The 17504-nt window shown below is 45.1% G+C and overlaps 1 protein-coding gene across 3 annotated transcripts in view; it reads left to right on the top strand.

Annotated features, from left to right (window-relative positions):
* Positions 1-17504, top strand: part of RB1 (RB transcriptional corepressor 1) — a 2466185-nt gene that overhangs the window by 2432397 nt on the left and 16284 nt on the right. For all 3 annotated transcript variants that reach the window (XM_069639386.1, XM_069639387.1, XM_069639388.1), the window contains one exon: positions 10069-10100. In XM_069639386.1, coding sequence (XP_069495487.1) covers positions 10069-10100 — 32 coding nt within the window. The remainder of the gene's footprint in view (positions 1-10068; positions 10101-17504) is intronic.

The following is a 17504-nucleotide window of genomic DNA, read 5'->3' as shown; positions in this document are numbered from 1 at the left end:
AGTTTCCCCAGCATCGGTTGTGCAGACCATGAGAACCTATGATTTAATCTACAGGCGGCATTTATTTTGACGTTACTGCCTTTTATTTGACGAGTCACATTAATCAATGGCTTCCCACATACTTTCCCTCTAATGGAATGCACACATTTCAGCATACTTATAATTTCCATCAACCAACTGTCGAATACAATGTATTTGCTCTCTTTCATTAGACTGTCATCCTGCGTCAACGTTGTTTCGGCCTTTGACGTTGTGGAGATTTCAACACATTAGAAAGTAACATCGCTGATATCAAGTTCTGATGCGTCTATGGATGCTGCGGCTGGTTCATTCTCTGTCATTTCAACATCTATTACTTCAACATTGATGGGAGAACACAACAATGTCGACAGGTTTTTTGGTGGCAAATTTTTGGCGGGTGTAGATTGTGTAAATTGATCTGCAACTACTTCAGAGCTATCTTCAATACATTCAATAACATCTTCTTGTGGTGGTGCGGTCGCACTGTAGCTATGGTCCAATGCAACTTTGCTGTAGTCTCCAAACACAGTTAATTCATGTTCTGGCCATTGGACATGAGCATCTCGAGCCTGAACACGCCTCGCCTCAATTAATAGTTCCTCCATAGTGTACACGGTCTGGCAAGCCACATCTCCCATTCGCTTCACTGTCTGTGTGTGTATAGTTCTGACACCCACGGGTAACTGGAGGAGAGATTGGAAAAGGGATGTTCAGTTTAAACACAAGATGGAGTGTAGTAGAATTGACTGGAAAAAAACATAAAATAGTCCCCAGCACAAACATTTTTTTAAAGTTATGAACGGTTTGTAACCTTTTTTTTTTTTTTTCTTTGCAACTTTTTTGACTCGACCTTCAACATCTGCACGCTGTAGCTCTGATTCGTTTCCGCATGTCCTCCCTTCCTCTTGCGCTGCAACGACTATATTTTCTGTATCCGCATAGACAGCACGGAATGAGGCTCCATCGTCTCCCTGAAACATAGTACTTTCATTACTATGTATCAAAATATTGTTAGCATAAAACACACGTGAGGACGAACACACAGGTACATCTCAATAGCCAAACACAATTTAAACATTGTGTGCAACAATCAAACGACAAGTATTCGACCAGTGATGATCTATTTCGATGGAACTGTCAGTATCCATACCTCTGGCTCTGCATGGACTGCCATGAATGGTTGTATTGGAGAGGAGGCATCCGCATCTCCCTGAAACACAGTACTTGCATTAGTATGCTTTTCAATATTGGAAACACAACACACACTTGGGGTCGACGGCACAGGTACATATAAAGAGATAACCACAAATGATGCATTGTCCAAAAGAATCAAGGAAAATCTAAATATGATCACATTTCATCGACTTATTTCAACGATTCCTTTACATCTGCATCATCTAAATGAGATGTGATTGTGGTGGAAGCTCCGTCGTCTCCCTGAAACACAGTACTTGGATTAGTATGGTTTTCAATATTGGAAACATAACACACAGTTGGGGTCGAAGCACAGGTACATATAAAGAGATAACCGCAAATGATGCATTGTCCAATAGAATCAAGGAAAATCTAAATATGATCACATTTCATCGACTTATTTCTCTGATTTATTTACATCTGCATCATCTAAATTGGATGTTGTGATTGTAGTGGAAGCTTCGTCGTCTCCCTGAAACACAGCACTTGCGTTAATAGGGAAGAAAGTATAGCAAATGGAATCACGTTATATGATCACGCATGATGGAGCTGTCATTATCCATACCTCGTGCTGCTGAAGAATATCTATGGATGTTGCAAATGTAGTGCGCACTTCCGAAAGCTGTTGCGCCGATTCGTATACGCATGGTCCCGCTTCCACTTCCCCTGGAATTACTTGAATGTCAGGCTCTGCATCAAGTGCAGGGGTTGACGCTCCATCAACTGCCTGAAACATAGTACTTGCATTAGTGAGGATTACAATAGTGAAAACATAACACACACCTGGGGTCGACAGCACAGGTACATATCGACAGCTAACCACGAATGAAACATTGTGTAGAACAATCAAACAACAAGAATTCCAGCTCTGATGATGACGCTCGATGGAGCTGTCAGTATCCATACCTCCTGCTGTTGAAGAACATCTAGAAATGTTGTAGATGTGGCGGACGCTTCAGCATCTCCCTGAAAGACAGTACTTGCATTAGTATGGATAACACTAATTATAACCGAAAACAAACACCAGTGGACGATAACTAAGTTGTATATCAATTGGAAAGCACTAACGAAACATTCAGTAAAATGATTACACGATAAAATAAAAATATTACTTAACATGCATAAAACAGGTCTGTAGCGGATTAGCCTAGTAAGATTACCTGATATGCGTTAGAAGTGGTTGATAACTGCGACCACGTTAAGGATGTAGAATGTTCTTGCTTCAGATTCAAGGGATAGTCAAGAAGTTGTAAAGGTAAATTAATGATTGATAATGAAATGCCAATATTAAAAATAGCCATGTAAGGCGACAGAATACTTGTAAAATGCTCAATACAGCACAGTTCCCTGTTCCCATATATACACATTGCGTTTGTGGGTTATGAAATCAAAAAAGAATATATTGGTAAATGTCATTATTCAAAAAACTATACAATCATATCAATATCGAAATTATTACAAGGGATAGAACACCTACAATATCAATTAATCCGTTCGGATACCTACACACTACCCCAAGGCCTAAAGCTAAATCCGGACACTTGACTCACCGGTGGCGGAATGTGGACGAATAGAGTGGGAATAGCGTTCTCGAGCAATTTCCGTGTCGTTCGCCGTTTATTCTTCTTTGTTACCCAAGATGTTGTGTACATGTCCAAGGAAAAGTGCCGGCTGCAGATGCGGTATCGATCACCCCTCTTGTCCTGTAAGACTTGTTGGACTCAACTTTCCAGCTCATCCAGTTGATATCCGCAATGTCTGACCCATTCTCTTATTCGATCAACAGTTTTCGGGAATACATGCATTGTAGTGCCTTCAGATTTCGCATGGGTCTTCGAAGGGCAACCGCTAATCGAACAGGCAGGCATTGTTGATAAATCTGAAAAGTAAATATCGACATTATTATACAATCTTCAAGAATAAAGATTTGATACAAAAGTAAATGAATCATACAGTGATCAATGCAAGGTTTGTTTTGGTCGCAGGAACTATACCAGTTCATTATGTGCGGCTTAGTATTTGCATACGTTGCAGAAATGTATAAATGATGTGACTAAAAACTGAACATGTGACTTATCCCTTGGATGTTCTGTATTGCACGAGAAGGAAACATGCTTACATCATAGACTGGACCCCCGAAGGATGCAATTCGATGACAATTGACACAGATGAAAATAAATAGATCTATTGATAGCATAGCAATGGAAATTCAAGTCAATAGCAATGAGACCAATGAACATAGCACTATTGGGTACTCTACTCGCAAATAGATAGACATTTAAAAATCTGCGAAATATGACCAGGATACATGGCCTTACCTTGACCAACAAACAGTTGGATTCAGCAAGCAGAGCAGTATGTTGCGGGAGAATAGGTGGATGGCCACAGGTAGCGCACTGATGGGTATGCTCGAAGCGGTCACAGAAGTTCACGGATAGCACGACGACGAGCAGATTAGTATAGATCTCAGTGGTTCCCAGGTAGCACGTTCAGGAGTTGACTTGCAAAGCACACAGATGTTCTCATGAGACATATCGAGTGGTTTTTAAAGTATTAGAAACAGGGGTGTGTTTGTGAATGAATGACGTATGTATGTCGTGGTATTAGGGGGGCGGCCTGCTTGAAGGGGAGGCCTGCATGGAGACACGGGGTCTGAGGAGGCCATGTGACCGATGGCCCCTTGGCATGGGACACCTTTTGAAGTGTACATGTAGTTTGGCACCTTGGCCTTTCACGCCCCTGACAGCCCCCCATGCCAGCGCTCATCCACTGGCGCGAACCGCCTTTGATACAGGGGGTGGGATGGATGGCCCTGGGACGTGCAGATAAGGCACGGGAAAGACTGCTGAATGGAGACACACTTATGTGGATTGCAGGGGGGCGGCCTGCTTGAAGGGGAGGCCTGCATGGAGACACGGGGTCTGAGGAGGCCATGTGACCGATGGCCCCTTGGCGTGGGACACCTTTTGAAGTGTACATGTAGTTTGGCAACTTGGCCGTTTGCGCCCGTCGCAGCCCCCCATGCCAGCGCGCATCCACCGGCGCGAACCGCCTTTGATACAGGGGGGTGGGATGGATGGGCCTGCGGCGTGCAGATAAGGCACAGGAAGACTGCTGAATGGAGACACACTTATGTGGATTGCAGGGGGGCGGCCTGCTTCAAGGGGAGGCCTGGCTGGAGACACGGGGTCTGAGGAGGCCATGTGACCGATGGCCCCTTGGCGTGGGACACCTTTTGAAGTGTACATGTAGTTTGGCACCTTGGCCTTTCGCGCTCCTGACAGCCCCTCATGCCAGCGCTCATCCGCTGGCGCGAACCGCCGTTTCTTATCAATAACAAATGCCACATACCGGAGATTCTTGTGAGCACAGACCCACACTTCAACCGGTGTATTATAGTGGTCAAGACCCTAAGGCCTGTATAATCCAATGGTAATTGTTAGTATAGATATATGTGTGACTTTTATAGAGACCTAACCTACTGAAAGACTTTGAACAAGTGTTATTTAGTGCATGCATTATCGAGAATATGTTATGTTAGCTTAGATAGATAGTGACCACCCTGCTTCACAGCGACCAGACCTTCACCCATTCGGAGCACAGATGTCTGACGTCCATCCTTGAATGGAGACACACTTGATTCATTTAAAAAATCGAAACAAACGTTGTTAAAATATATGTGGTGTTTTATTTTGTATCTTATTTTCATGACACAAAAATACAAGACTTTAAAGATTATACAGGTCAGGTTGCAGCACAGCGAGAGAAAATCCCCTGTACTGGCCGCTGTCACTCGGGAACGTTTCTCTAATGGCACGAACGGCACAGGCGGGTATCACTCTTCGAACGCGGTGTCCAAGTCTCCCGTGGAGTCACCATGTAAAGGAACGATAGGCCACCAGCCTGTACCACCTGTGAAAAGGAATGAAACAAACTGTTTTTAAATGACCAAGATAAGTTTAATAAACGTTTGTTGTCAATGACAATTCTTGTAACTAATGGCATTCTGCACGGACAAATGCTATCTAGACAATGCACACTATTGAACGACTCACATGCGTTACAATGATATGTAGATGTAATTTTGGATATAGTAGAAGAACATGAAATAGGAGTGGCATGACAAGCAGAGTATACTTACTCGTTACTCGGATTACGAGGACGAACAGTTGCGCGAAGTTCGTGCATAAGCACCATCATTATTCTCAACACGGCCCGTGTGAGGCAGGCTGCCCTGAAGTCTGGCAGCTCGGTGATGCATTGCGGTCGTGGCTCGCCTTCCGAAATGTAGGCCAGGCATCCCGAGTTTTCTCGACAGCAGCAGTTCTCGTCCTCCGTTGGCATTAGCTCGCACAGATTGCATGTGCACCAGGTGGAGACGCCGTCCATTCGACTAGGCCCAGGCTCTTCATCTGTTGATTCGTCCTGCCAACTGCCGTCCGAATCCCCATCGTTTTCGCGTGCGTCCCTTTCCAGTAGTTCCTCCTCGGTATACTCGGGCTCGTATATGTAGGGCATTATTGTAGCCATTGTGTGTTAAACAAACTAAAATAATTTATAGCGGTGGTACTGGTATCTGTTCACACAGGCTACAAGCGGCGAAGGTAGCTGACCAGAGCACTGAAACGAGTCACAGAATACTCAAAGTAACACAGAGAGAGGAATGGAATCGAAAATCTGCTGCTGTGTGTTGTGAAACGGTCTGTTTATACTTATTGAGGAAAGAGGCGTCCTGCCATTTCCATGGCGACACGTCATTAGCTGAAGCGCAGCGAATGTTGACACAAGACGTGCTTTGGCGTTGGGAAATGGGCTGTACGAGTCTGCTGATGACAGGCTCAGGGGCGGGGGAATTGATTTAGTGCCGCAAAAGCAGGTCAGCCAGGGCGATCGGGGAAAAGATAGGATTATCAGAAAATGGCGGCTCCCTGGTGCTTGTTTTCGCGTGCGTTTAATGGACGAAAACTCGGGTAAGGTCCATAGGAAAGTTTTCTAAAATCGAACCACTTAGGCTTAAAAAACCATGGCCGACCCGTAGGGACAATAAAAATGTTTACTAGACCATGCCTTTAAGCAGAGCACGCCCACGGCACTATGGAAAGTGAAAAAATACAGCTCCAAGATTCCAGGCACTCCAGGCACCAGTGACTCCAAAGACTCTGCTTGACTAAGAGTGATTGCATGTATTTAGGCAGACTTCTTGAACCACACAAACCAGTAGTTTTTCACAGTAGTGTGAGATTGGGGAACTGAAGGAGTTTTTCAGCTTTAAAGGTCATACCACTGGGTTGGTGTGCCACCTGGGTGTCCGGTTCCTAACTACCAATGTTACCAGAGCCTAACAGCCCCCTCTGAGGCCTCTAAATACCCAAAACTCTATTAGCGGGCCCTAAATGCAAGACATACAGTAGCATCAACATCCATCGTGAGGGCCTAGGGCACAACACTTCCTTAGTTGTAATGGGACCTCCCTTTCCAACTAAGGGTTGGGTTTAGGGGTAGCCCCTTGGACAACCTCATAATTCGGGTACCCAAATTACTGTCGATCCCATGAGAACAAAATTATTTTGGGAAGTCGCATCAGCAAGGGACGGGCAAGACAGCTGAAACATTTAGGGGGGACATCATTTCCCAGAAGGCAAAGTACAGATCTCCAGAATGGGTGTCACTGAGCAATGCCCTGCACTAATGCTCGCACTGGAGACTTTCCAGCATGGGAAGTGCCAGCCTCTGGCTTTGGTGAACTTAAGCCCTCCCAAATGGAGGTTGCGGGCAGAAGGCAGCACTCTGCCTTGATGCACAGCCCCGGGGTGCCGATTGGTGGGGCAGTGCCGGGGAAAGTGCTGCTACCTCAAGAGCTTGTTAAATTTCTCACCTGGGAGAGCAGAATATTTACGTTTAAACAATCATTAACGTGGCAGCTGCAGCACATGTACAGCGGCAAAGGACAAAAGCCTGCCAAGGCGATATCAATATACCCCCTCTAATGACACCAAAGGATAAACTGCTCGGCTTAGCTATTAGGTGGCCCTCTTCTCCAATGATTAACATCTCTTTATGAAACTAAATATCCTCTGAATTGGGATGAAAGATACATCTAATTGGCCAAAGGAAGGCCTAGTAACTATTCAGCCGCCTTGCCTCTGAGAAAGCTGGTGGGAGAGGTCGACAGTCCAATGGGTTAATGGCCTCACTCACAACATGCTTTCAAAACTGTCATTTTCACAACATGCTTTCAAAACTGTCATTTAGTCCCCCTAAATTTTGAGGCTGGCTCTGCCCCTGCCTTCCTGCGAACACCAGCCTTGAGCATTTACCGCTTCCACAGAGTACCCAATGGCCATTAAGGATCCCCCTCTCCAGCTGGCAATAGTAGTGAGATACTCCAGTAAAGCCTCATTACTGCAAATATACATTTTTAGGCCTTGGGCACACTTCCATAGGTTCCAAGCCACTGTGATGCGCTTCTAAGGGAGAGGGAAGGAGGGCCGGAACATTCTTCAATCTGGGTCTCTTGGTCTTCTTCCAGTTCGTCCGACCTCACCCAAACATATCTCGCTGCATGCTGACTTTTCCTGCTTTTTATAGCCTTCCCCTTCCTGCCTAGAAAGTTCTCTCTGTTCCCATTGGGCACCTGAGTCTGCTGCTTCCCTGGGCCATTCTATGTTTTAGCTAATCCCATCTCCTCCCACCTCCCCCCCCCTTTAACCCTGCCCCTCTTCCAGTCTCCATTTTGCACCAGTCAGCCATGCAGTCACTGTGGTGCTTTGTTCTCTGGTTCTCATCTGCATCAAGTACATCATTGTTCATGCAGCATATGGGGCTTTTCCTACGTCTCCCCTATTTCTGGGCATTCCATGACTAATAACTGTCCTGCTGCCCCACTTCTCCCTTGTCAGTCTGGGGTTTGTAGTGCGGGCATTGGGTCTCCTGAATGGGGAAGGATATCCCATTTTCAACCTTCTGTTCCAGGCCTGCTCTTATCCAGTAAATTGTGGTACTTCAACTTTTTTCTCTGTGCATTGCTTTTTCCCTGGAACCTTTATCCATCATGCGAGTCTGCAGTAATATCTGAACTTGGGAATCCTCTGAAAGAGAAGAGAAAGCGGCCTGGAAAGGGCAGGAGCTAATAAGCATTGTGCCATGGAAGGAGGAACCAATTTGCAGGCATAACACCATGTATATCTGGGTGCTGGGGCGGACAGGAATTGCCCATAACTGACCCCACACTACCTCTAGAATAGGTCTGGTTCTGGAATTGAGAAGTGTCATTGACTGCCTCACGCCATGTTAACCCTGTCACAATGAATAGATAAAAGACTGCTTAGAGGTTATTAATGAAACCAAAAAAGCAGAATGGGAAATCTGATGGGTATAGTTTAACTCAGTGATCAGATGTTTAAGTTCATCAGGAGACCGGCTCAAAATTGAGAGTTTTAACCTAGGTGGCTTCTCCTGCATACATTTTCCATCTCCTTCCTGACGGCTCAGATACAAAACCATACATTCAAAAATATTGTTAAACTTTTTTCCCTTTGTGTAATATAATTATTCCCTATAATTAAAAAACTTCCCTTGATGTTGGGTCTTTCTTCATGCTTCCCTAACCACCTATTCCTTACAGGAACTACAGCAAAACCATATAAAAGTGCTCCTTTGAGACACCCCTGAATATTCGGTTATTCTAGTATAGCCCATTCCTCAATGGGGCAGGACATGTTACACCAGAGTGAACCACTTTTGCTTTTATTTGAAACATTGCCAATATTGAAATGTTGATGGCTGGGTGTGGTGCTCAGGGGGTTTTAAGGATTGTGCTGCTGTTCATTTTTGCAAGGGTCAAAAGCTCGAGAGCTACAGCACGAGGACTCCCAACACTTGAACGTGCGGTAAAAATCTGAGGATGGCTGCCAGAGGCGGGGCTTAGGGAGAGGGTAGTCATTGGCTGGGGGCAGTATGACCCAGCGACCAGTGATTGGTTACTACTAAGAAAGACAGATCAGAAACGAAACTGATATTGATTTTTTTTCTATACCGAGGATTCCCGGCCTGACGACGGGGAATATTCATGAGCATGTGAATCCATGCCAGACCCATGCTGGAGAACAACAGTTACAGGTAAGTAACTTGTTCCCTATCCACCTTCCATTATGGGCCATAATGTGAAGGATGAATCAAAGAGTAAAAACCTACATGTACTACATGGTATATGAGTAAGTAGGCTAGGTTCCTGTAACTATTGATCACAAAGCCTTGTGTATGAAGGTTACCAATATGCCATCCGTTTGTTCATTGTCGTAAGTGAAAAGAAAACTTAACTTTATGGGTTGTGGGCCCAGCATTAAGTCCAAGATTAGGATGGGTAATGTAAATAGTTATAGGTAAGTCAAATGCTCTTTCTCGCAAATAACTTCTGGAAACCTGATTGCTTTTCTTAGTTTTTGCCTAATGATGCAAACACATCTTTTGAATTACAGCTGAGCCAGTTTTGGTATGCATCTATTGTTGGGCAAGTGAGAGCAGGCAAACCCAGTGTGTAACCGTTATGATTCCCACTGTTCAATTTGTACTATATTCAAGTCTAGTCAAGTGCACATATATATAAAAAATTGAAAATCAAAATTGAATTGTAATATACAACTGAAGTTTCATATCCCTGAGAGATGCATGCAAAATCCATTCTTCTGCACTTCTGCCAGAACTGCTCTCACATCTTTGTCTGCTATCGCCACAAGGGCTACACCAACATCTGAACTCAAAGCTTATTGATATTAGAAAATGTAAGGGATTTTGTATCCTTGTATTTGAAATGCTAATATGCTATTCTTTTTTTTTCTTCATTTTTTTTTTTAGCAAACACCTGGCACAAAAACTGGCAGAAATGAGTGAGTATATCACTTACACTATACAGAAATTAATGTCAGAAATATTGTAAATGTATAAAAGGGTTACATTGTATTTAATGCATATGAATCAAAATAAAGTTGTGATGAGCAGGAGCTAAAAGCAGCTCTTGGGCATTGTAAGGAAGTCATGGTATCAAACCGTGAAGACAGACACAAGTGATCACAGTTCAAGGGTGTTTATTGAATTTTTTAATTTTTTTTTTAACTTGCACAGGTACATAACAATGATATCCTTACAAAAATTAAATATCTTGTATATCATCAATACATCTCCACGGTCATCTATACATTGTTATAACACAATTGCGTCCTCTTCTTCAATGATACTGTCTGCAAGATACTGTTTGTATCTGCCCCAAATGTTTCTGGGGCGAGTTGTGTCATGCATTAGTTGTGTTTATTGAACTTCAAATGGGTTGGTCTAAACCTAAATCAAAGGATGGGAGCAAGCTACGACCATCAAATAACAATAACAGTCCTTGTCGAGTCTCTGTCAAAATAAAAAGGGCCTATAATAATAAACCTATTGCCAATCCTTGTAAATTCTAAAGGGTGTGGGAAAATGGTTTATGCAAAAGAAAAGTATTCACAAGATATGTCGGGACGGTTGAGCAGTTGACTTCCCTTCCCCCTGTTTTCAGCATGGGCAAGGCGGCACGTTCGAGTTTTGTACACACTCTGGCTTCTCGGCCACGAGGATACAGTTAAAAGCACAGACATCAAAGCCTTTTTTGTGATAAGTCTCTTACTGCAGAGGGTCTGTCGTAACAAACAAATCTCAAAGTTCCATTTCTTTTAGGATTTTCACATGCACAAGTTCTCACTTCAATGTTGTTCATGGGTCTCCCTTCTTCAGGCGGAGACCGCCTTTTATCACAGTGTTCACACTTTGTCTCCCTCGTTCGGGCTCGGACCATGGATCTCCCTCGTTCGGGCTCGGACCATGGATCTCCCTCGTTCGGGCTCGGATCCTCTTAGTATGGATCTCCCTCGTTCGGGCTCGGATCCTCTTAGTATGGATCTCCCTCGTTCGGGCTCGCATCCTCTTGGTATCAAAATCAAAGACTTTCGAATGTGCAATGGGTTTTGCTTAAACCGTTGCAGGACCACTTCGATTCACTTCACACAATTGTTTTCATCAATCTTCTACTTTAATTTCTCTTGGTCAGATACTTTCGAGAGATCTTCGATTGAGCACATTCACGGTGCCGGACTACTCTGTCAACAGTATCGTATCTTGCTTCCTCAAGTTCAAACTTTCATCAGCATTTTAGCTTTACTCGCGTTTTTCATCACGCATTTCACAAGGTACGTTCCAGCACTCGTTATACAATGTTGCCGCTTGCAACCTTAACTTCAACACAGAACGGTCTTGCATCGGTCTCCCTAACTCACCGGCTGTGTTGATCTCTCTGTTGCTTCTTTGTTCTTGGAGCCTAGGACGATACCACAGCGACTGCTGCTCCTCCCCACCTTGGTCAGTTACACAGGAGGGCCCTCTGTATCTTCAACATAAAATGCATGATTCTTCAGTCTGGTTTCTTGGCCTTACGCTTTCTGCTTTGAAGGTTTCTTGAAAGTAACAGTGTCTTGCCGAAAAGGTCAAGGGTATTTCCCTTCTTACAAACCCTTCTGGGTTTGCCGTTTTTCTCCCTTCGTTCAGCTGCCGACTCGAAACTGCTGTTCCTTTGTGTGCTTTGCCTCGCTCAGTGTGTACTCTCAGGCTCTGCCTTTTATCCGTGTGGGGAAGTTTAATGGAAGTCAGGTGTGGGTGATTGCCAGTAATTGCCTGACTTCGCTGGACCATAGTAGCGGGATATGTCGGGTACACTGCTCGGAAGTGAGTCTGTTTTCTCCCAGAGCGGGCTCTCTGTGTGAAAATGTTAGAGAAGGGAAAGGCAGGGCGGGGGCAAGGTTCCCAATGTACCCTACCGGGTAGGATGGGGAAACGTGTTATAGGGGGAGGGATACCACTCCTCGCCATCTGGTGTCCCACTCTCCGAAGACCCCTCACCCAGGTGATCCTCCCACACTGATCCACCCCCAGGAACTGGATCCAAAAGTGATGGCTGTGTCCTGGCCGCCTGGATGACAGATCCCCGGGGACTAACTGGTGAGACACCTTCTGGTTTCTACAGTTTCTGACCTCATCCAGTAAGCAGGAGGAATGAGGAGCTGATATATTGCCTTCAGCACATGTACATTCCACATGCTATGCAAACTGTAACTTTTCGTGCATTATTTGACCCTTCATTTTTTTATATTTTGGCATCCATGTTGCGTACCGAGATTGGACGGTATGCTTCCCTGTCCTCTTGGTTTTATTAGGCTTTAAAATCAACATTGTCCTGGATTCGGCCATTGAGTTGCTAACTCTTCCTGAATTGCAAAATGATTTAAACACTTTAGTTGGGTAAGGTATTAGGAGAGTTTGTAAAGTTTTATAGTAGATGTCTGTGTACCCATCAGGAACCTGCGTTTAATTTAGGGGCAAGGACTTAATTGCTGAAGCAACTTTCTCCTTGGTTTCTCCTTGGTTATTGTGGCTTCCAAAATCTCTTTCTTGTGGTGAGATTTGGGTGAGGTGAAGTGAGGCTAGGTATCTGCCCTTAGCCTCATCATCATCAGGGTCACTTTGGAAGATTTTAGAGTAATATTCCTCCATTAGCTTTATCTTTTACCCATCCCCATATTGATCTAAACCCTCGTTATCATTGAGGCACGCTATCGCGTTGCAGGATCTAAACTTTCCCAGTTTAGTTGGGAGGAATTTATTTGCTTTGTCACCTTTTCTAGTCTTTAAGAGCTCCTGAGCCAATGTATCCGCATAAAGGCATTCAAGCTGTTTTGGAGCGATTTTCATTCCCTGGCTGCCTTACTCGACTCTTTACGTTTGTGTATGCTTTCAAGGTCTAACATCTGGTTTGCCAGGGACACCCTATGTGCCTCTAGGGCTTTGTCCATGGGCTGAGGGTTTCTGCATCTCTTTCAACTAATCCCTCAAATCCTTGTCTCTTACCTCAGTTTCTCTTTTGGCAACTTTCTCGCCATAGTTTCTATGGACCCGTCATCTTTTTTGCTTTGCTTTTGAACATGTTCTGCTTTTTGAGGGGAAGTAAAGCATTGAGCGTCATTTCCCTTGCCTTCTGTTCATTTGTTATGAGGAAACTGATCAGTCCTTCAGACTATCAGTACTGGGCAAACTGTTTCATTTTTACATTTTTGTAACCTTTTAACTTTGCACACCACATCCTACAAAGCAGTGCAATGAGGATACTTTTGTATCACCCTAGCTTTTCACAATTTGGATTTTTTGTTACTTTTTTATGTGCCTGAGTTGATGGCAACAGATATATTTTTACTATGTTTGCGTCATTTCTAGTGTGCACATTCGCGTTTACCGCGTATGGCTGCTAAACGTGGCTAGTGACCTAAAATGGCCATGCCTTCAGATTTTCGGCTTGTTCTTTGGCCATATTGTAGTTTGGATTTCTTACGCCTTCCCAGGTCAGGAAATCCCATAAAAGGCCATGCACTTGCCTGGGAAAGCTGCTGCTTTCACGGCTAGTGCTGCCTTTTTGTACGTATCGGGTGCCCAGAAGGGGTTGGAATTGTCTGGTCCCATTCCACATCCATGGAGCCAGAGAGTCTAGGTGTGGGGCAAGAATCTCTTGTAGACGAACATCCGACTTAAGATCCGAAGAAATCTCCTGCAGGTGCCTGGTATTCCTTCCTGCATCTGGCCCTGTGAAGCCCTGTTGGATTACCTGATCTCTAAAGACCCTGGGCGGTGCTTAGCCCTTGGCTCATGGGCTACCTTGCTGGAAGCGTCGCCTTTCTGTGGTTGCACCCAGAATTTCTTCCCTCCAAATGTCAGCGTCCCAGCACCAAGGGATCCTGTCCTAGAGCACCTTCTTCAACTGCGACTGGAAGGACATCTGCCATCGCTGTGTGCGGTGACCTTGACTGGGACTCAGCTTCCCCCCTTCTGTGAAGTGTCCTGAAGAGGCCTGCATCAGCGAATCTTGAATTTCTTCCTTGCCAAAGGTTGCATTCTGCATCTGGACCCGACCAAAGGAAAACTTGCAACTGAACCTCTCAACGGAACCAACAGCGGGAAAACTGGCCTCCAGCGACCCCCAGTCGACCCATCAAGTCATCTGGGAAAATCGGAGTAAGTAAACGCAAAACATTTGTCCCCCCATCTCCTCCATAAGATAACATTGGGAACCAGTTCCTTTGTATCCCAAGCTTCCTTTTCACTGCCTTATGGTCGTCAAACCTGGCTAGTATTTTCTGAAATATGAGAACACATTTTAGTTACCTATTAACCTTGTTCAATGTCTTCTTTGAACAATCACCAATGCAAGTAAAATTCGAACTTTACTACAGAGACTACATTCTGGGCCGAAGCATTGTGCCTGCTGTGACTCGGCACAAGGCCCCTTCTTTGGGTTTGGACTGGTGAAGTAAGGAGAATTCACTTGTGACTTGGTTGCATCTTTACTGCATTCATTTACTCACCTCCTGTGTTAAGTCATTTTGGGTGCATTTTAGGAACCTGTGGTGAATGTATATATGTTTGAGTGTTGTGCATTAATATCACCTGCTAGTTTCATTTTTTCCTAGTGTGTGTAAAGGCCTACAATAAATATTTGTATTACTCCTACGTCCCGTCCCCTACTCCATCCTGTATAGGGCACCCCCATACGGGGACTAGACCGCAACCTTTTGGCAGCATTAAATTCAGCTTCCCCTTTAAATTTTGGTATCGTGCATGGAGGTGCAGCCGCGGCCATGACCACACCCACTAGCCCTGCCATCCGGCGCCTCACCTCAGTCCCTTTTTTCGGCACAGACAGGAATGGACCTGACGGTGCAAGCAATTGTATTTTCTTTTTTTGCTACACCACAGCTTCCCTGAGCTTTTTCCTTTATTCTTCATCACAGGCCCCTGGTTCCTCACCTCCCCTGGCGCTTGTCGATTGCGGGAGGCTTTATAGGTATGCCTTGTGCGACTGCTGCTTCCTGGCATCGGACCCCCACACGCTTGCTCTGGAGTGCCTGGGAGTCGATCACGGGTGGGATGCGTTTGCAGCCTGCAGTGCCCTGAGGCCCAGGTCCCTGAAGAACAGGTTAGCGAGATGGAGGGAAATCTCCATGAGGTTGCCACCCAAGCACATCAAGGCCTTTGTGAGCAAGTCTTCAAAATCACAGGAAAAGTTAAGTCCTTTATTTTGTAAAGCACAGGGATTGCTTTCTGTGAGTTCCTCGGCTCGGAGAGGTCATTCAGATCCCGGTGTCAGGCCTGAGGTTCCTAGAGCTACCGGCACTCATTTTGAGGCATTGTGTGGTCCTTCCAGGCCTGACACCGAGGGTCGTAAAATCTCTAGTACCACATGTACGTGTGAGGGGCGTTTGGGATTTTTATCCGGGCATATGCCTGAGGAGGCACCTATGTGTTTTCATCCAGACTACCAGGCCATTGACTCAGGGTGAAAAGCCTACCGGAGTGTCCTCTCAGGTCTGCTCAAACTCTGGAATATCATCCCATGGCCCACAGAGGCATACCAGCAAGGGCACTGCCCGACTCCAGTTTCTTGCGCAATCCTGAGGTACCTGTGTATGGACACAAAATGGCGGCTAGTCATACTACAGGGAGTTTAAGCGCCGAATGCCGCCGCCTCCACCACGTCTTCTCCCCCACACCTCACAACGCCTCATCCACCACCATGGCCCACGCTGATGCAGGACCCCATATCGAATACGTCTCAAACTGGTGTGACGCAGAGTGGGCAGGAGCAGGGACAAGGAGATAAATCTATTAATCCAGATGGTGATGGGGACGATGAAGAGGCAGTGAATGGCAGAAACTAAGTGCCTTTTTAAGTTTCACATGCACATTAAACATCTTGTGGGAAATGCCAAACCATCAAAATCCATATGTTGTCATAGCTATAACGCTCACATGTAGAAATACAATTGTATAATGTATATTGAGTACTATAAAGTAAGCATTTGTCCATTTGCTTATGGGTGCAATCCATCCCAAATAAGAATAATAAAGTAAGTCCCCACAAGGATGGTAACACGTGTTCAAGTCCCCACAAAGATGGTACCGTACACGCAAGTAAAAAATAAGCATTTTTGAAAATATGAAGTTGGATCCTGTATTATGAATTTTTTCTGAACATAGTTCTGCTATTAGCCCATTTCTAAAACTTTGGGAAGGTTTAGTCCCCACAAGGTAGGTAAAGTGTGTGTGTGTGTGTGTGTGTGTGTGTGTGTGTGTGTGTGTGTGTGTGTGTGTGTGTGTGTGTGTGTGTGTGTGTGTGTGTGTGTGTGTGTGTGTGTGTGTGTGTGTGTGTGTGTTCGTGTGTGTGTTCGTGTGTGTGTGTGTGTGTGTGTGTTCGTGTGTGTGTTCGTGTGTGTGTTCGTGTGTGTGTTCGTGTGTGTGTTTGTGTGTGTTTGTGTGTTTGTGTGTGTTTGTGTGTGTTTGCGTGTGTTTGCGTGTGTGTGTGTGTTCGTGTGCTCTCTAATCCATCAGTTTAGCCTAGGCCAAAACCATACTTCCCATTCTGTTTCCAGCTCTGTCTTTGCCAGGCCTCAAGATCTGGCAACTGCCAAGCTCTCGATCTCATCAGAGCCTCATCTCCAGCCAGCAACCCCTCTGTGGCTCTCTGGCAACTCTCCTTCAGCAATCAACAACTGGAACTCTCTGGCTCTCTCGTGCAGAGTCCCTCCAGCCAATTCTAGCCTCCTTGGTTATAGTCCCCAATGACGCACAGATCTCTATGGTTACTCTACTAAGAATGTCTCTCTCTGTGTCAGCATATAGCAATGCCTGCCTGTCTCCTTGCGTGTTTCTTGTCTCGGCATGTCCTGTTACTGCGTGTACTGTCAGCGTGACATTAGAACATCATATCTTTCTTTCATGGCCATTCTGTGTGCGAAACACCATCTATTCCCTGTTTCTCCATTCACTCCACTGTAGGCTCTGTGTGCATTTACAAAAATGCTCTCTTATGGCCCGTTCCTCTCATACAAAAGGCACCGCTCCATCGTGCTCATGGCACAGCCCCCACCCTTGCAATCTCTCCGTGAAGCACACCAGCCATGCTGATAAGCTTCCTAGGCCGTCTCTACTAGGACAAGGGTCCATGTTATCTGTACTCTCTGCCAATGTTTATGAATACTTTCTCAGTGTAATTCATAACAATTCTCCGCACTGAGCCCAGTGGCGCAGGCAACTTCTGCTCCATCAGAATGGATCCAAATGCCAGCCTAATGCTTTCTAGCGTTTACGATTTCTCTCACAATACAAGCACTACATAATGCAGACTCATTCTAAGTGACTCAGCATACATACATACATACATGACA

Source organism: Ambystoma mexicanum, chromosome 7q, assembly GCF_040938575.1.
Source record: "Ambystoma mexicanum isolate Mex_15411 chromosome 7q, UKY_AmexF1_1, whole genome shotgun sequence".
In the NCBI taxonomy this organism is placed as follows: domain Eukaryota; kingdom Metazoa; phylum Chordata; class Amphibia; order Caudata; family Ambystomatidae; genus Ambystoma; species Ambystoma mexicanum.
The sequence above is the reverse complement of the archived record's forward strand: the minus strand, read 5'-3'. Positions and strand labels throughout refer to the sequence as shown.